Genomic DNA, 20,443 nt, shown 5'->3' with positions numbered 1-20,443 from the left:
TCCCAATGGTTACTTGAACAGATAACTTGATGCTTTGAAATAATACCATCATGAACATTTTTGAATTTATAATTACATTTCTTGCTTCACTTGCCTCCCTCCAAACTTTCCCATACACCTTTCCCCACTCTTCTTCAAATTCATGTGCTTTTTTTCAGTAATTATTATTGCATGCATACATGTTTATACGTATATACATACATATGTTTCATATAATATTACATGTACGTATATTTTCAGGGCTGACATTGGCACTGGACAACCAGTTGGCATACTTTTCCTAGAGGAAGATACCCTCACCTACTCCGAGCTTTTCTCATTTGCCTATATATTTTTTTTGTGTGTGTAAGGTTGAGACCTCATCAGCATTTTTTATAACTTCTATTGAAATGTCCAGAGATTATCCCGTTTTTTTTTTTTATAGAAATATCTGATAGGAAAGCAGGGTAATTTACACTGAGAAACAACTTTGTTTGAACTTGTTTAGGCATGGGAGTTTAAAGATAAATCTTGGCAACTAGTCAGGATTTTAAATTCAGAGAAAAGATTAGGAGCAGGGCTCAGTTAAGCTCTTCACTTTGCATGAAACCAACAGAAGCTTTTATATTTAAAAAGTTTTCCTTCTGTAATTTCTGCCAATATATCCAATGTATTTTAGTAATTTAGGGCTTTGAAAAGTGTAAAAGTTAATTTCATACTCAGAAAACTTCAGTTACTATGTGAAAGGGAAATAAAACGGAAATTAAAACCATTTTCACAACTCTGCATTTTGATTGGTGGTCTTAAACCCAAGTAGAGAGCTGTTGGTTACTGAAAGGTGTGCATGCCACTACTGCACTCTTAGGGTTACTGTGTCGTGCTGCTTATTGTTATATTCATCTGTAAAATATCTCCCACATCTAAGACTCAGGAATCATTGCAGAAAAGGAGGTGGAAAGACTATAAGAGCCAGATAATAAGGAAGTTTGCTATAAGATTGTGTCTCCTAGTAATGTCAGAAGCTACATAACATCTCACCAACAAAAGCTAAGCAAGGACAATAATAGACATGCTAAAGTAAAAGGGGAGAAATCCCATGATGCCTCAGAACTTCAGACAACCAAGAGAAGCAGAGATCAGGAGGAATTATCTTCCCCAGGGAAAAGCACATCAGTTTGTTATCCAATACCAAGTGGTTGGCCCTGAAAACATACATACAAGTGACATTTTACATACTGAGGAGGTTATATTTAGGAATACATATGTATATACATACTACACATATTAATAATGAAAAGATGTTATGAATTTGAAAGAGAGCAAGAAAGCTATGTGAGAGAATTTGGAGAGAGGAAAGAGAAAAAGAAAAATAATATAATTACATTATAATCTCAATAAATAAATGAATACTTAAAAAGCATTTTCAAAGCTATAAAATGCACCCAAGAAGGATTTTTAGGACACATACTATATATATGTATACATATACACACATATAGTATATATAAAATATACATATTTAAATATATACATACAATATATATGTATGTATATACTTAAAGAATGTTTTAATAAAATTTCATTTTTATATGAGCAATTTTTTCATTGTAAACAATGTATATACATAAACTTTTTCATTGTATATACATTTCTTATTAAATATTTTTTATTTTTTACATATATATTTATATTATTACACATATATACAATAAACTACCTATAGCAAGAAGAGCCATGACACAATCAGGAATTATATAAATGTTACATTCTTAGTGTTTTGGCTATTTGTATTGGCATCTTGAAAAAACATCTTTCCTATCTTGGTGCCTCTAAAATTCTGAATGTAAATCAATATCTATCATATCTCATCATTATTCACTTAAAATATCTATCTAGACCTAAAAAAAAATCTTAACCCCTAAACAATTGAGCTTAATTGTAGAACTAAGCTATCTGGTCTTCAGCCCCATCAGAGACTTGAGAAGGAATAAATTTGATTACCTGAGTATGCTGGGAGTGCAGGTTAATAGCTTTCCAAATGAGAAGATGACAGAGACAGTTTGCTACCTGAATAGTCACCCAAAACTCTCTATAACATTGGATCATCACCTTCAGCCTTCTGGTCCAATATATCTGACAGATATATTTGCAAGGCAGGAACTATTGAGGACTACACACACTTTTTTGTTTTAACAGTACAGGAAGCTGTGTTCTTGATATGTGCAAAATTAACTACATTTATACAAAAACTGCAATAAAAACCCATTATCAGCACAACACTCAACACAGTCCAAGCTAGAAACAGTTTCTAATGTCAAGATTTTACTATGATAGTATGACAATATTTTCTTCACTTTCTTCATTTAGCCCAGAGCTCTTGTAGGACAGACAAATGCTCCATTGAGCTTTTAAGTTATGCAGAGTTTAAAATTTTAAAATCATAATCTCATTTTGAAGCACCTACAAATGCCTTGCTAAATCAGAGACCAAAGTCCAAAGGCCTGGTAATAGAATATAAACCACTAACAGACTTCACTGTTTAAGATGTGATTTGTAGACATGCTGCTATGAGTAGTTGGTTGCCAAATCGAACCTATGACCTTGAATACAGATTACTCTAATTATCACTGAGAAGTGATACCGTGTTTCACTAAGCCTGCCTCACACAGCAGTCTGTGATGTCTGCACAGAATATTAAACATCAACATCCAGAGAGCCATTTAAAAACATGTCCTCATTTTCCTCCAGTTACAGAAGGGAACCATCAGGGGATGCAAAAGAAAATACATTTGACTAGAGTAAAACATTCATCAGGAGAATACATTAAAAATAAATTGAAGTTTCACACTTGGATCTGGATGCATAAACAGAATGGAGATGATGGAATGTTTAAGGTATGGGCCACCCCTCCCCAGTTAACTTATGGCCTTACTAATGAATGCTTCCTTGAACATGCGCTTCACACATCATAAAATTTATGATCGGGCTGCTTGCCGGGTTTCAAGGAACTGTTTGTGTAAGCGTTCCTACGGCGGGCTAAACATCACATTCCTGGGTCCTGAGTTATATTTCAGAAAGGAAAAGACACAAAGAAGGTCTTTAGTTAAAGATTCATGAGCACAGAGAGCTAGTTTTCAAAGTGTTATTTCAAAAATGTTGGGCCTCCTCTCCACCTGCACCACGCTGGGCTGTTGGCTCTGGAATGGATTATCTCATATACACAGCATCAGTTAAATTTTTAGTATTTTTTAAAAAACATTTTTTTATTTTTTTACATATACATTTATATTATTGCACATATATACAATAAACTACCTACAGCAAGAAGAGCCATGGCACAATCAGGGATTATATAAATATTACATTCTTAGTGTTTTGGCTATTTGTCTTTGGCAGTCTTGAAAAAAACATCTTTCCTATCTTGGTGTGTCTAAAATTCTGAATGTAAATCACTATCTATCATATCTCATCATTATCCACTTAAAATATCTATCTAGACCTAAAAAACATTTTAACTCCTAAACAACTGAGTTTTATTGTAAAACTAAACTATCTGGTCTTCAGCCCCACGAGAGACTTGAGAAGGAATAAAATTGATTACCTGAGTATACAGGGAGTTCAGGTTAGTAGCTTTCCAAATGAGAAGATGACAGAGACAGTTTGCTACCTGAACTGTCACCCAAAACTCTCTATAACATTTGAGCATCATCTTCAGCCTTCTGGCCCAGTATATCTGGTAGACATATTTGTGAGGCAGGAATATCTTCATACTATGTTCATTATATTTCATTTGTATAATTATCATGTGTAATAATCATTTTATTGTTTTTCAGTTTTTTTCTTATGAATAACTTCTAAGAGGTACACTAAAACCCATTTCTATTCTGTATAGGAGAGAGGAGCCAGGGGAAAACAACAGAGCTCTGAGTGTCTTTCCTTTGGTGGATGGATCTTGTACCCTTCTCTTTCTTGTCTGGTGAGCTGTACATGTCTTTCAGGATTCTGGTCACTTGTCATCTCAACATTTAGATGCAACGAGGACTTGAAGACAAGAAGTTTTTGTGGTGGAAACCTTGGAAGACTAATAGGGAAGAAAGGCTCTGGAAGGACTGTTAGTGTATGGCTCATTGCTATTGGCAGCAGTGTGAGCCCTCATGGGGACACCACTGTGTACATTATTAGTGTCTTGGATATGGAGCAAATATCACACCACTCTTCAATGTGTGAGGGCTGCTCTTCTTGGCATCTGCATCTGGCTCTTTCCAGATATGACTATTCTTTCATATGTGGCATGAGACTGGTAGTTTCACAGTAAGAAGATACTGGCATTTATGGTTTGAAAAGTATCAATGGCCTCTGAAATGGTCTGCTTCTGGAAACATGTTCAGTGTGTTGCTAATCAAGGATGAGGTGTCTTTCTTCTTGGCTCAGGCTTGGTACATATCACTGTGCTTATCTCTTCATGTTGACATGTTATTCAACATCTATTTGTTGAAAAAGATTACATTCATGAATAAAGATAGGTTTTATGATTGAGTTCCCTGTTTGGAAATTTGGGTAGGTAGGTAAAGAAACAAACACAAATATATAATAATAAAATTATTGTTGTCAAGTGCTTATGGGGTTGCTGGGAGTGGAGGGAACTAGTTCAGACACAGTACTTTATCTCTGCCTCTCCCACTAGATATCAAGAACCTCACAAACAATGGAGACCGTGGGAATTGTTTTTATTTCATCATAGTAGTAGTGCCTTCCCCCTTCTTTCCTCTGATAGGCATGCCAGGGAGAGGATCAAGTGGATTTTACAGAACAGACAGTCCTCAATATCTTAAATCTTTCCTTATTTTACTTTGGCTCTGGGACTATTTAAGTTTTATACTTTAAAGATTTATTTATTTTTACTTTATGTGTACAAATTTTTTATTTCCATGTATGTAAGTGGGCCATGTGTGTGCAGTGTTGCAGAGGTCCAGATCCCCTAGAACTGGAGTTAGAGATGGTTGTGAGCCACCATGTTGCTCAAACCCTGATTCTCTTGAAGAGCAGCCAGAGTTCTTAAGCATTGAGCCATTTCTCCAGCCCAACTCCAGTCTCTAGAGAGTGAATTGTGTGTGACTATGTAAAGGAGGCTTCTAAGCAAGTTTAGGATTCATAGAAGAAGAGAAACACATTTTTATTTTCATGTGAGCACGTGCATGTGTGTGGGTGTGTGCATGTATGCAGGAACCACATGTGTATGGCTTCCTATAGTGGAAATAATTGGGTGTCAAATTTCCTGGGGATGGAGTTACAGTTTTGAGCTGGAGTTCCAGTTGTGAGCTACCCAGCTTGGGAGTTGGGAAATGAACTTCCAGTTCTCTGGAAGAGCTGTAAGTACATTTATCTGCCAAATCATCTCTACAGTGCTGCCACTTCTTTTTCTTTTTAAACTCCAGTTGTATATTTAAAACACCTAGTATAGAGTCATAGAGATGTCTTAATGGCAGTTGCTGTGTTATTTCTCTAAGGTGGCTAACTCCTTTCTCCTCATGGTATGTCATGATTTATAAGATACCATCAACAACCTTCTGTGTTTTCCTTTGGATGCTGTGTTTAAGTGTGCAAAAGTCCCCTGATTTCCTCAATGCAATATCGTTGTAACTTGTCTGGTCCATGTCCTCATAGTGAGCTCACTGCTATATTTTCACTAATACATGCATTTCTCTTTTGGCAGCTTTAACTTCATTTGCTCATCTTAGCTCTCCTGGGAAGCAGAAAGATAAGAACCGAGTGTGATCTGAGTATTTTCCTCCTGTTACTCACATACTTCATTTCTGAAACTGGCTTATTGCAAACGCACAGTTTCACCTAGAGATGAGGATGCAGGTCCCATGTGACAGGGACCTCATATCAAAGCAAATGACTTGAGATTTGAAGGATCATTTTTGGTTCAACGCTTTCCATCTGCATCTGGCTTTGGAAGGCAAGAAACTCTTATGTTCAGTCTCCAGCTGGATAACATGGCATGAAGATAACACAGATATGAAAATAGAATGAGATAATGCCAGTGAAGAAGAACACAGTGGCCTGGTGCATCTGCCTTTGAGCTGTGAGTACTGACTGTGTCTCGATGAAAACAGACTAGAGTGACTGGTCTTCATGGCCATGTATTTATGGATAAAAATACACAGATTCTTGTAGGTATTTAAGACATTCTCTAGTCTCAGGTTCTCACACTTGCTTCTCTATTTTGGTGTCAGAAGATGAATTTACTTATTTCAGTGTTAAAAAAAACCCCACAAGAATCCAGAAAGAAATCTCATATACTCTCACCACCACACCATGTGTGTCTGTGTACTTATCACTCTTTGAGGAATTACAGATAAGTCTGTACATTTTCTTGTATTCTTTCACCACAAAAATTTAATTCCTATGGGCTAAATGTTTTTCCTGTTTTGCTTCATGCTGCATTTTCTTTTTTTCTCCTTTAAAAAAATTTATTCAGATTACATCTAAATTGTTATCCCATCCCTTGTATCCCCCATTTCTCCCTCCCTCTTGCTTTAACTCTATTCCCCTCCCCTCTCTCTGTGACAGAGGGAGACCTCAACCCCAGTACATAGAGTCTATTATTCAAGTCACCCATCAGGGTGATGAATGTTAATATGCACAATGCATGCTTGATACTTCATCAGCTAAATCTTTGGCTGGACTGATTATTATCTAGATTTAATTATCAAGCAGATAATGACCATTCAATACAACATATATAGTGGCAGGCAGGTGCACACACAGATTACAGTGAGTGCAGAATGAGGAAAGGAGTGTTTATTAATGCTGATACTATTTTGTCAATGTTTGGCAAACATTTCTATTGACCTCATTTATTGGCATGAGAAAATAGGTCAATATGTAATAAACATTAATCTCTGTGACTCATAAAGTAAATGCCTAAACAAGTGAAGATAAAAGAGTGGCCTGACACCAGCCAAGGACAATACGTGCAGTAAACTTCGAACCCCTAACAAAGTCTAACCAATGGAGAGGACAGTCTTCAGAGTTGAGTGGAGAGTGGAGAGTGGAGAGTGGGGTCTGACTTTCACACAAACTCAGGTGCACCATATTTGACCATGTCCTCTGGATGGGGAGGCTTGGTGGCACTCAGAGGAAGGATAGCAGGCTACCAAGAAGAGACTTGATACCCTATGAGCATATACAGGGGGAGGAGGTCCCCCTCAGTCACAGTCGTAGGGGGGGAATAAAGGGAAAATGGGAGGGAGGGAGGAATGGGAGGATACAAGGGATGGGATAACAATTTAGATGTAATATGAATGAATTAATACTACTAATAAAAAAAGAGTGGCCTGAGAGTGGGAGCGGGGGTTCAGGAAGAACAGCATATGGTGGCAGTAGATTCTACATAGGATTGCCTGTAGAGCTGGCAAGATGTGGTGATGGATTATTTTGATGATTGAGTAAATTCAATGGTACAAATATCTCTATTTCACCATAGATGCCATGTCTGATCAAGAATGTTTTTTGCTTATATCACATGAGTTAGGCAACTGTACCATGAGCATTTCTTGCTAATTAAAAAGAAAATCACACTCATAACGATTCTTGCTTTTCAACAGGTTTTGTAAATATATTCTCTGCACTAAATCAATTGCCTTTTCCTCAGTATAAGAAATATGCAACGCAAAGGAAATTCTTATAGCTATCATCTTAAACTTGTAAAGTCGTGAACTCATTTCTTTGGTTTGTCAATAGAGCATTGGCTGAGGCATGAGTGAAATGGTGTACCTAAACTCTATGTTGGGAAAACAAACAAACAAACAAACAAACAAACAAACAAAAAAAACCAAGGCTCATCCTTGCCTGCAGTCCATGGGACAAGCAGTGTATGCAAACTGTTTTTTACTTTGGCTGTTGAGTCTCTTCAGTTGCCTAGCAACTTTAACTTCACCAGTCTCTAGCTCACTGTACTTTCCTAATTTTTCACTTCTGCGGTTGTCTGAATGTCCTTTTCTCTGTGGTGATTTTCTTCTTTCTCTCTCTTCCTGACAAACTATTCTTCAAAACTCAGTGTGAGTATCAACCTCTCATTTCTTCATATTCTTTGCTTTCTGCCATTGTTAACCTCCAGCACATGGTCTTAATGTACTTAATGTATTACACGTCCAGGCCTTCTTTTTCATCTTGTTATTTTCTTACAGAGTTCCGTGCACAGAGGGGATGTGAAATGTCTATGGAGCTGAATGGACACCCATGAAGGACAGGGTTATTCACCCAAAGGTTATTTTCCATATTTTCATTTCAGCTCTGAGGGACAGTCTGGTCCTGTCCACAACTGATTGTCATTTGTCTTTTCATTTTATGTTTGGCAGCCTGTGCCAAGGGAAGGAAAGTGCTGTGCATCTGGACTCCAGATTTTCTAAGCCCTGTAGCTCTCTTTCCAAGGAAGCAGCAGAGGAGGAACATTGCTACTGGGGCTATAAAAGCAAAGAGTTTTCACCAAGGGAACTCACTTTGTTTACATGCTTTGGAGTACTAATGTTTGAAAACTCACGGGAGTAGGATATCAAAATCTTCAGGCAAAAATCCATCCAACCAATATTCTAAAAATGCCCATCAATTTCTTATTTTAGCCATCTTGGGAATATATTTTAAAAAAATGAACCTCGTTTTAAAGCACTAAAATATTTTCCAGTGTCTACCTAGCAGCCAGTTCGCAGGTTATTCATGCTCTCTGTCTGACATTGTGACCAGCTTTTTCCACTACTTGATGAAGTGTACTATCATTTCCATTTTGTTATTGCCTGATGGTACTTAACGAATGTAAGCTACAAAAATAATCTTTACTTGTCAGGAAATATTAATGGAGGAGATGTGGCTATTCCCCTCTCAGCATTTAAAAGTTTAAGCTGTGATAATAAAAACTGTTGGCTTTTGCTTCCTGAAATGACACAGGGAAGAACTTCAAGGCAACGGAAGCAAAATCCAAATGGACTGCAAAACTGAGGCAGAGTTAAAGAAAAAAAAAATGAGTACCAGAAGAAATCTACAATAAAAAAATTCACAATATTATTATTTGACTCAGACAGTGGCTCTGAAATTATGTTATTGTAGATCCCCTCACCAACGGTTCCAGAGACACACTCTTTGAAGGATTATGGGAAGAGTAGTTTCCCCTACAGTGTCATGTATTGTCAGCCACTGAGCAGGGCTTGATAAAGAGGAATGGATTCTTGGATCAGACACAACAAATCCTTATCTGCTGTCACAGTGGTGAAACCAAACACTTAAAGGAATTGAATTCTTTGCAAGACTGGCCTGTGCTTAAAGAGAAGGGGACACTCTGGTATCTTGTGATCGATACCCACTGGAAAAAGGAAAGCCGCCTGGCAAGTTGACTAGTAAGCAACGTCTCCACTTCCAGCGAACTGCTGTAAGATTAGTTTTAAAATCCCAGACAGTTATTACACATGAGGGAGCTTCAGGTGTGGAAAGAATAAACTAGAACGGCGTTTACTGTAAGACTCAGAGTTCTCAAGAGAGGTGGCGGGGGATTTAGCCAAGTGTCCACTTCCTGAAAGGGGTAGTGGCTGACAGTAAACAGGAAGGTTCAGGGAAATGTGCCTGGGTAGTGTGCTTGTGGAAGTCAGGGTTCTGACCAGCAGGCAAAAGTCACGTGTGTTAGAGCTTGCCTTTGACTTACACGATCATATGTAATGATCTGTAGAACACATATAACCATATGTAATGATCTGTAGGACATACGTAACTATATATAATGATCTGTAGAACAATATAAAGTAAATCAGAGACCTTCCCACACTAACCAATGCTTCCCTTTGGCCTGTTTTATTGTGTATTTATTAAAACTCTTATCTTAAATGACCCATTTTTTTTTAGCATTGATTTTGCTATAATAATCTGAGAGACAACATTTCCCTTTGTCACTGAATCCACATTTCGGTTATCTCTAAATCTTTTCTGCTCACAGAACCTCTAAAAGCCCACATAAATGGTCTTCAGAGAAATGGGTTTGCACTCCCCCACCCCCCAAGTGCAAACTCAGTTTTGTGCTTATTATTTCACAGCTTCATTGCTTACATAATCTCATCATGGATGCCAGCATAGAATTTATGCTTTGTTGGTTTTGTGCAGTTCTGACTGTAGGCATCATTAGGGAAGATGCAGGGAGCACAGAGGGAACATCTTGAATGCTAAGCCTTTCAGATGACCATGGCTCAAACTTGCTGTACCTTTTCCTGATAATGTTTTAAAATATCAGCCTCTGTTCTGTTCTCCTTTTTAGTGTTGCCCCAATGATCTGTGTGGATAACAGTTTAGGCATTCTTCATAAATTATATATTATTTCAACCAAGAAAGAAGTACTTGAATTTGCTTCTGAGCAAATCCTTAGAAAGAAAGATATATACATATTGATTACATTGACTTGATCATTTTTAATATATGCATGTATATGCTCATTAAACTATGTCCTATAAATGAAGTTAATTCAAATAATGATATTTCTCTTCCAATTATTATTACTAAATGATTTTAGGATAGACTGAAGACCATGGCAATGTTACCTGGTAAAAACAATTCTCCTTGGAGTCTTGCTCTGGACTGTTGGGAAAAGCATCTTTTCTTCAGCCAATTAGCTTCGAATTCACTGTAATGTTCATTAGGCCATGTGATATAAACCTTATAACACAGAAAGTATTTATCATTTATTTATACACTGCACAGCTATATTCTTCTGTCTTCTGTAATTGCCTTTCTTTTGCATGCTTTTTAAAATGATAAAGGAATTCAATTAAACATTACTCTCCCTTTCCCTTGCAAGCCAAAGGTCTACTTCTGATGCCCAAGGCTGATGAGACAAGGTGTAAGAAATAGAATTTTACTAACACAACATTTCTGCATTACATACTCTAAATATATAATCCTCAGATGTCCTATGAGAAAGCACAGCTACTAAGAGTGAGAATTGGGAACAGAGGACTCAGGTTGAGAGAAGGACAGAAAAACTGGGAAAGGACAGGCTTCCTGATCACATTTCTTCTTCTGGAGTGAATTTGGAAATAAGAAAGAGAGAAAAGTGGTTGACACCACATGTGGTCGATTTTGAGAGTGATGGTTTTTCAATATGGCTTCTTATGCACCTACTCACTAGTTTGCATAAATAATACTACTAAGTATGATTTTTGCGTAAATGCTCTATGCAAGACACTATGATAAACATTTCCATCCAGATTATCTCATTGAATCCTGACATTTCTATGAACAACTTCTGTACTTTTTTTTTTGCTGGATAGAAGAGTAAACTGAGTGCCTGATAATCTTTTTATATGATATAAATTGTATGATTGTGTTTCAAGGCTACTTTCCCCTAAAAGAAAAAAAAGGCAAATTTGCATATTTTATTAAAGTGGTAGTGATAAAAGGCATCAAAATTATAAACTCTGATAAGAAACTTGAGTATATCAGCAGGCTATATTTATATATTTACACATGTATATGTATATGCAGCAATACTAAAGAAAAAGATTACCAGCTGACAAGGGAGTGAGGGAGTTGAAAGAAGGAAAGAGAAAGAGGCACGAGATAGGATTAAATGTAAGTTAAAGATAAAAAGTATACCTATTGAAAAGAAAAAGAAAACAACAGTAGTGATAAAAACAGCAGATTCTTCCACAGTGTATGTCTACTCTGTACCAAACCCTGTACAAACATGTTCATGGTGATAGTTTGTTCTATATATGGTAAGGTAAAGACCAGTTATTTACATCATTATAGGGCAATCCCTTGATTTACTCAAAAGAGAAGAGAAAGCTCATTTAGAGGTAATTACCTTTTTCCGGTCAAATGTCAAGTCTTTGATTCTGATGTTCACATCAAGAGCTTCCAGAAGAAGTTTCCGAGCTTTGGCAGAGTGCAGGTAGCAGTCTGAACACTGGCAGTTGTCTCTCAGCCACACTGCCGGGTAGAGGGACTCTGCCCCATCTTGCCAAAAGATTTGCAGCAGATGAGCCCCATCCATTGCTTCTGCCTTTAGGATGGCACTGTCCATGTTTCTGGTCTTTGGTGATAAATTCTATCAGCTACCTGCTATGACAAGACAGTGTTAAAAGTAATAGGAAGGCAGACCGTACCTGCACCTGACCTCTATCACAATGAAAGTGGACTCTGGCCTCTGCTCTCCACTCAGCAATGTGAGCCTGAAGTTCGACCAATTCTGGGACCTTTGCTCTGATTAGAGTATTTCTGCTGTAAACAGAAACAGAGTGACTAGCTGTAAGATAAAAAACGCCATATCGAATTCAAATGAAAAGAATTCCTTGTTCTTCTAAGAGAAATTTTAGATGATAAAATGAGAACCAGTGACACACACTGGGCCTCAAGTGGGCATGCTTGCTTGGGAACTCACTTCTATGCTTCTCTTAAACGCTAATGACAGGAGAGAATTACTATGCAGACTATTCATTAAAATTATAATTTAGCTTGAACTTGGAGAGTTTTGGCTTGTGAGTTTGAAGAGAGCTGTAGCAAATCTGAAACCAGCTCCTCTGTAGAATAGAGAGCATGCTTAGTGTTTCAGATGGAAGGTGGGCAAAGCTGTGGGTTTGGGGGAGAGGGGTTCCAGAATACAGACAAAGTTCATCTTAAAATGGATAAGAGACTGAAGCCAGAAGAACTAGGGAATAATAATTTTCTACTTGCTGTAAAAAAAAAAATAGACTGAAACATAAGATTCAGAACTGTAAAGCTACTAAAAGGCAGAAAGTATTTGCAAACCATACTTCAGACGAGGACCTCCCAACAGAAACGTGTGAAGAACGCACACAACGCAGCGAGAAGAAGCAAGTTTTCTTAAAGATAAAAGAGGACCTGCACAGACATTTCTCAAAAGAAGATGTAAAAATGGCCAGCATGTCTGTAGAAACAAAATGGTCAATTATTTTCAAAGAATACAAATCCAAACCACCAAGGGAAACATCCTTGTCCTGTTACAATAACTATTACAGATTGTCTTCAAGTGTTAACAAAGATAAGGAGAATGAAGAATATTTAGGGGTATAAATCAGTACAGCTATTAAGCAAAATAGTATAGAAATCTGCTTTTCAAAAAATGAGAATTTAAAGGGGGAGGAAGTCCCCCTCAGGCACAGTCATAGGGGAGGGAGGAAGGGGAAAAATGGGAGGGAGGAAAGAATGGGAGGATACAAGGGATGGGATAACCATTGAGATGTAACAAGAATAAATTAATAAAATAAAATAAAAGCAAAAAAAATGAAAAAAATAATGAAAAAAATGAGAATTTAACTGCTTATGAGTCAGTTCTTCCATGGCTAAATGAAATGAAATCAGTGTGCTGAACAGATCTTCACACTTCCACCTTCTGTGGAGCATCAGTTGCAATCGTCATAGTATTGACTCAACTGAAATGCCCACAAATGGATAAACACACAGGTATATTATCTACCCATGCACAATGTAAAAGGACACTCAGTCATTTGTGATAACGTGGATAAAGGGCTAAAATTAGGTAAGCTGTACATACGGACACAAGTACTGTTGACTCTCACTCTAAATATATTGAACACTTACTAAGAGGAGAATGGAGTCTTGGAGGTGGGGAAACAGGAGCTACTAGTCAAATACATACATTTTAGTTATGTAGGATGAGTAACTTCTAGATATCTAAGCATGGTGAGTATGTGTAAAACTACCAGAAAATGGAAACATCATAAGAGAATAGATTTGAAGTGTTCTCAGGACACACACACACACACACACACACACACACACACACACACACACACACAAACACACACACACACACACACACACACACACACAGAGAGAGAGAGAGAGAGAGAGAGAGAGAGAGAGAGAGAGAGAGAGAGAGAGAGAGCACAGTGGAGAGTGCTATGCTAAATATTAGATAATTATTAATTAGATTGTGGCAATTATTTGAAAATTTATATATACATTAAAAGATACCATTAACTGCCTTAAAATAGAATTATGTCAATTATAACTAAATATTTCAGAAAAATCAAATCAAATAAAAAGATTAAGTTTTAATTATGTTGACAGCAAAGTTACAATAGTAGTAGGAAGGAGTGCTTAAGCAGCAGAATTGCTACTACAGGTCACAAATAGTTTGTGTTTAGTGAATCCTTTTGCCACTAAGAGCTCTGAGCCTCATATAAAATATCTCACTGCTTCATTTAATCCACCTGCTGCATTCCTACATCCAACGGTAGAAAGTATAGGCATGTCCAATATACATTCATTCCAGGATAACTGTGACCGCAGCACATTTACAGACAGTGTCTATACATAGTCTGCTCTCTATTGCTGTGAAAAAACCCATGAACAACACTGACTTGAAGAGGAATGCGCATTTCATCTTATTGGCCATCATAAAGGGAAATCAGGGCAGGAACTCAAGTCAGGAACTTGAGGGCAGGAACCAAGGCAGAGGCAATGGAGGAACACTGCTTAGTGCCTTGTTCTCCATGGCTTTCTCAGCTTGATTTTTAAAAATATAATTCAGGACTTCCTGCCTAGTTAGGCTGAGCCCCTCCACAGTAGTCAGTAATCAAGAAAATGCTCTGCTGACTTGCCCACAGGCATTTTCTCAATTGAAGTTTTCATTTTCCCAGGTGATTCTAGCTTGTACTCAGTTGGCAAACAACTAACCAAAAAATTGTAATGTCATGTTACAATGTCAAAAGGTTGGATACTCTTGCATGGTAGTAGAGTCTATTTAAGAATAAAACAAAAAGTTTTCCATGTGTTTCATCATCCAGGTTTTATGTGTTGACATGTGTCCAAAACTCAGGTCATCTCCATTATATGTTCATCACCATATTTATTTTAAAAGGCTTATTTTTAGTAATGTGTATGTACGGATGCCATGGAGGCCAGAACAGGGTGTAAAATACCTCGGAGCTGGAGCTACAGGTATTTCTGAGTTGTCTGATGTCCTGGGATGCAACTTCTGCCCTCAGACAGAGCAGTAAGCCAAGCCATGTCTGGAGCTCTTGTTTAAAATGTTCTGATTGGAAGGACAGTTATTCCACTTGGCACTTCAAACGTTGTTACTTAGTGAATTCTCATATAGGACAGAGTCTTCCAGCATGATGGGCATGGTTTCTGTACTTAAGATAACATTGTGCCCTGCTGTCAACTTCTACAAAACCCGAGAAAACCCACCGGTGAAATGCTCCGAACTGCAGACCTCTGGCCTAACACACAGTCATCTCATTCTAGCTTATTCTGGGATTTCCACTTATCTCTTTCAAATTTCTTTTTCCTTCTCCTCTAATTAGAGCATTTGGACTGAAGAGGTAAAAGTGTGTTTCTAGTCGTTAAAGAAACATGAGTTGCTCAGAACTCATATGCTTAAATGTACATAACCTAGGAAGAGAAGAGCTGCAGTCATCCCTACTGTGCAGAATGGGGGGGGGGCGAAGGGGGCACTGGGGAGTGCATGGGAGAAGTACTAAGACTGAGGTTTTACTGCATCAAAGTAATGTGGATGTCTATGTAGGAATTTGGTGAGGCATTTCTCCTCTTCATAGTCTCTTTCTTAGCTTCTGGATGAATGTAAATGATAATTCAAACCAAAGCATGGTGCAACGGGCAAGTCATTCCCCATTTTGGTTATTTTTTTTTTGCTAACTTCAAGTTTTTACTAGGGTACATAAGATGTTGTTCAAGGAAAAGGCCATGAAGGATCATAAATATTTAAAAGAAAACTTCCTGAAGAGTCACAGGCTTGTTACTCACTTTGGCTTTGCTGACCTCTGTTTCTAACTCACCCAACTTCCAACAGAACTGAGTAAAGCATCTTTGGAATTTGGTCAGTGACACACATTATGTTTTCCTGAAGAAAAAAATAAGTAGTAGACACTCCACTTGTTAAATTAAAATATTTATTTTATGCTTATTATTATTTTGGTTTTTTAAAAAAATAATTATTATCTCAGGAAACATTACTTTGGGTGTGGTGGGAAAGAGGCGTTTTGCCTGGCCTGTAAAACAGCTCTTGGGTTTTGGCAGCCTCTTATCTGATGGGGCTTTCTTTCTACTCCCCAGTGTATGTTCCCTTCTTAATTATCTGCCTAAGTTTCCCTCCTCAGAGTTAGAGATGTTACCTGGGAATTCTGTTTGGCACAATTAAATTGTTCTTGATATGATTCTACTTAAGAAATGGGTGTAGGTTTCATAATTTTTCTGTTTCTTAATTTTTTGGTTGGGATTTATCATTAATTTCTCCCACTCTCTTTGGAAAAAAGAAAAGAAAACAGTTGTGGCACTTAGTTTGAGTACTGGCCTTAAAAATAAAATAAAGGCTAGAACTAGGACTCTTAGAACCAAGAAGAAACAATCTGATGTTTCTGAGTTCCATGCCATCGTTGGATATACAGCCAGACAGGAAAATGGAAACGAAGAGATCATCTATGTGACCGACACCCACTCTGTTAATAGTCCAGATGCCCTCAAACATCTGGTCATTAGCCTGGTGTCCACATATTAGGTGAAAATGTTTATTCTAATAAAAGAGAATTTAAGAGTATAATAACTAATTTGATTGCCAGTTTTTAAATAGGATTGATAAGATGGTGTAGGAACTTTATAGTAACTATATACAGAATTAGAACTGCAGGGTAGTAGCACTGATCATTATACCCACAGGATCTTACAGTAGAATCAGAGAAGAACATCATGGACACAGATGTGAAGGTCTGTGAAGTTCCATCTGCTTATCCTCAGGGTAGTTTTGACATAACAATTGCATCATGGAAAATTTATGTTCATATCATCTTCCAGGCAACAAATTCAATCTATTAACATGATACTCTTAAGACAGCAGCTCACTCGTGAGGTTTTTGGTTAATTAACCCCACTGTCTGACATTTTATCTTTGGAGAAAAGGGTAGAAAGAAGAAGGTTTTGTAAACTTTATATTATTGAGTCTTAAAGAATATTATCCACTTATAGTTCAAACTTTAAGCCATACAGGCTGCCATTGACTGTCTTGTGCTCATGGTGCCTAAATAGTAGTAAAGCTTAACAGTACTGAAATGCATGCTCTATAGCTCATGATACCTGCTACCTATAGACTTTTAACTTAAGGGCTTCAAAATTGTTACATTTATTTTTTACATAAATAATAAATCTGTGGAATCATTGGAAACAAACAAACAAACAAAACAAACAAACAAACAACCCACTGTTCTGCCTGCTATCTTGTTAAAATTACCAGATCTCATTCAAAACTTCCTTCACACTTTGTAAAAAGGAAATTTGAACTTCAGTACATTTCGGTAAGAACTGAAATTACGAAGCCGCTTGCTTACTGAGAGTACAAAAATGATTCTAAATTCTTTGAACCACACCATACATTAATGAAAAATTTTATGTTTTTAATAAAATCTATTCAAACTACATGCAGTATCTTTTTTATATCAAAATTTCTACTAAATAATATTTTTACATATACATTTATATTATTAAACATATATACAATAAACTACTGCAATATTTTTTCTTGAGCTGCTTCAAGGGAACAAAATAAAACTGTTCAGGCTGGCCTTAATTGACCAGTATTTCAGAGAAGTGTGCTACTTTTGGCTCTTTTGGGTCAACAAAGGGCCAAGGAATAATATGCACTGCCTTCTTTTTGGCTGGTTTGTAGATTATTCAGAGAACATTTAAAAAAAATCTCATTAGAATTTTCCTTCCATCATAGGCAATCAGCTTTGTAGACAGAGCTGTCTCTGTCCCCTCTACAGACATCCTGGATCAGTGTGGGGATTGCAAAGTAATTTGACAATCAGACTAAGCCAAACATAATTGGAAAAGACCAGCTGCCAAGAAGCAATCAGATCCACTACATTCCAGAAATCAAGTCTATTCCAGATGCTTGATGGTTCATTCTATTGCAGCCCAGGATTGTGAATGACATGTGCCTGGAGTTGGATGTGGATGCTCTTTCTTTCTCCTGTACACAGAGCTTAATCCAGGGCCCATTCAGGTAAGAGAGTTGAGTTCAGTCATTCCTCTCTGGGGACCAAACTACACAAAGCATATCAACTAGAGGAAGCCACAGCTTTCTTTGGTCCTGGATATCCTTTGTAGCAGAAATCTTCTTGCTCCAGACAGATCCCAGGACTGATCTGCCTCCGGTTCTCAGTCTGCTGGTGCCTTTCCTTAGAAGCCACTATGCTCCTTGCAGCTCTTGTTTGGCCCTGCCCCTACACACAGTTGAGGTTGGAAATCAAGGAAGAGTAGCTTGAAATGAATGTGTAGCCATTTTTTTGGACATTTAACAACAATAATAACAGCAACACTAAAATAAAGCAAAGAGCTTGCATTGTCCACAGAGGAAGGAGTTAGCAAGAGAAAGTACTCTTAACAGTTTTCCGGAAACCATAAACCCCAATAGCTCAAGCAAAGCTTTGCCCTAGTTCCGAATCAGAAGAGAAGAGGAGGAAAAGCATTTCTCACCTGTCTTGTTTCCTGTGCCCGAGCCAGCGGCTGCAATAGGAACAAGTAGACAAGAGCTTTTCTTTCCCACCTGTTCCCAGTGACAGCTCTTCTATTGCAAAACACACTTGGAGAAGAAGCCTAAGCATTCTGCAGGGAGGAGCTGTTGACTCTCACCTGAGCACAGGCGCAGTGGCGTCTACTTGGTCATTGACTATTCCAACAGAAACGTCTTTAGAGAGATCTTGATTAGTTGTAGGAGTCGGCTCAGAAGGCTGGGATTGCCCTCCCTTAGCTAGAATACTCTTTTTTCCCAGTTGTGTCTGGAGTAAACAGTAGCTGCTGGAGAGCCTCGGGCTCTTTTGAAGACATTCGGTTGCCCCGTGATTTGACTCACAACACACAGCCCTTAAGGCAACAAAAGGGAGAGGCCAGGATGGGCCATTTGCCAGGGATCCAGAACTTGGCTGACAAGCTTTTTACTTGCGGGAGAGCCTAGTAGACAGAGGATCGGTTGGGTAGCTCCCAAGACCCTGTTCCTTACAGTGTAGCCATTATGTTAAAATAGAGTCTTTGAGTGGCAACCGAAATCTAGAAAGTGATCAGGAGTCTGTTTGGCCTCCTCCCACCAACACCACCCTTCCCAAGAAGATACTTCACAATCCAGCCTGCAACTTGTTGCTTCTTGCCTCAAGGACTCAGTGCTGGGAGACAAAAAAAAAAAAAAATAAACATAAGCCTTAATCAAAAAGAGAGGTCATGTCCCCCAGCTCCCAGGTGACCTCCAGAACTGCAATACCAGCCCCCCCTTCCCGCAGTGATGCATAGTCAGCTGATTTTAAAGTGAAACATCTGCTGTGGCCTTGTATAACCTACCCCCTCCCCCACCCCCCACCCCCTTTTGACTTTCTTCCTCAAGTCTACAAGTTAAAGTACTGACACCCAGTGTCCAGGAAAATAACAACAGGTTTGGTTTTCACATACAGAAGGAGCGTGTTGACATGGGGTGCAACCCTTAGTGCTCTCAGCATTGAAAACCCATGGGAACGGAAGTTATAAAGATGGCAGGAATAATCAATTAACTTGGCCTTAATAATTCGCGGCACAAGTGAAACAAGCATACGTGACTTTTCCTTCATCTTTTGTGCTGTGTAATTATTTTTGGAATACATTAGGTAAATTCAGCTCCAGCTGGAACAAAAAGGTTGCTAATGCAAAAAGAGGCCATGAATTTAAATAAGAGCAGGAAGGGATACATAAGAGGATTTTGAGAGAGAAAAGGAAAAGAGGGTGACATAATTATATTAATCTCAAAGCATAAATAACTTTAAAAATGTGATAGCAATAAAAATACTTATATGTGAAAAAGTTTTTGAACACAAGTAAGTTACATGACCATTGTTTTTAATGGTATGGATAAACAGAAGAAACAACAAATATGTCAACAGGGAAAGTTAAAAAAAATTAGGTAAAGAATTAATTCCCACAAGCAGATATGCAGATAAGCAAAGCAAACAGGCAAATAAAACACAGAACACAAACATTTAGACTTATTGATTTCATATTATCTGGCTCTACATTTAGTACTGTTGTTGCTGAGTCATGTAGCAGCTCTGTAATTTTAAAATCATCTCTATCCTGTTTTCCATAATAGTTGAACTTATACACATCTTCCCTAAAATTGTACAGCAAACCCCTTTTACCTACACCCTCTCAAACACTTATCTTTAAAGCTTCTGGACAAGCCCCTTTAATAGCAAAAAGTGACGTATCATTGCGGCTTAGTTGCTACATCTTTAAATATCTGACATTTTTGGAGCAGCGTTCACCTGCCTGCTGTCCTCTTTTGACAGACTTTTGTTCAAGTCTTTCCTCTCTGTACTTAATCAGGCTATTTGTTTACTTGCTGTTGAATTGAGGTTCATATACAATTTGAAAATTAACACTTAATTAGATGTATATTGGC

General features: G+C 37.8%; 1 protein-coding gene and 1 long non-coding RNA gene across 5 annotated transcripts in view; one reads left to right on the top strand and one right to left on the bottom strand.

The window, feature by feature from the left end:
• The window catches only part of BBOX1 (gamma-butyrobetaine hydroxylase 1), a 46,843-nt gene extending 27,798 nt beyond the window's left edge, over positions 1–19,045 (bottom strand). The window contains exons 1-3 of one of the 4 annotated variants that reach the window (XM_084774736.1): positions 18,655–19,045; positions 11,825–12,081; positions 10,560–10,674 (exon numbers count right to left, since the gene is read on the bottom strand). In XM_084774736.1, the coding sequence (XP_084630862.1) occupies positions 10,560–10,674; positions 11,825–12,043 (334 nt within the window). In that variant the 5' untranslated portion in view covers positions 12,044–12,081; positions 18,655–19,045. The other 3 variants (XM_084774735.1, XM_084774733.1, XM_084774734.1) reach the window with 3 other exon arrangements.
• Positions 1,766–10,547, top strand: LOC311593451. The gene is made up of 3 exons (XR_014777713.1): positions 1,766–4,415; positions 8,175–8,253; positions 8,346–10,547. It is a non-coding gene; the product is annotated as an uncharacterized lncRNA (long non-coding RNA).
• Positions 19,046–20,443: the final 1,398 nt, after the last annotated feature.

Source organism: Acomys minous, assembly GCF_964271855.1.
Source record: "Acomys minous genome assembly, chromosome: 3".
NCBI lineage: Eukaryota > Metazoa > Chordata > Mammalia > Rodentia > Muridae > Acomys > Acomys minous.
This window is presented reverse-complemented; position numbering and strand designations above follow the sequence as displayed.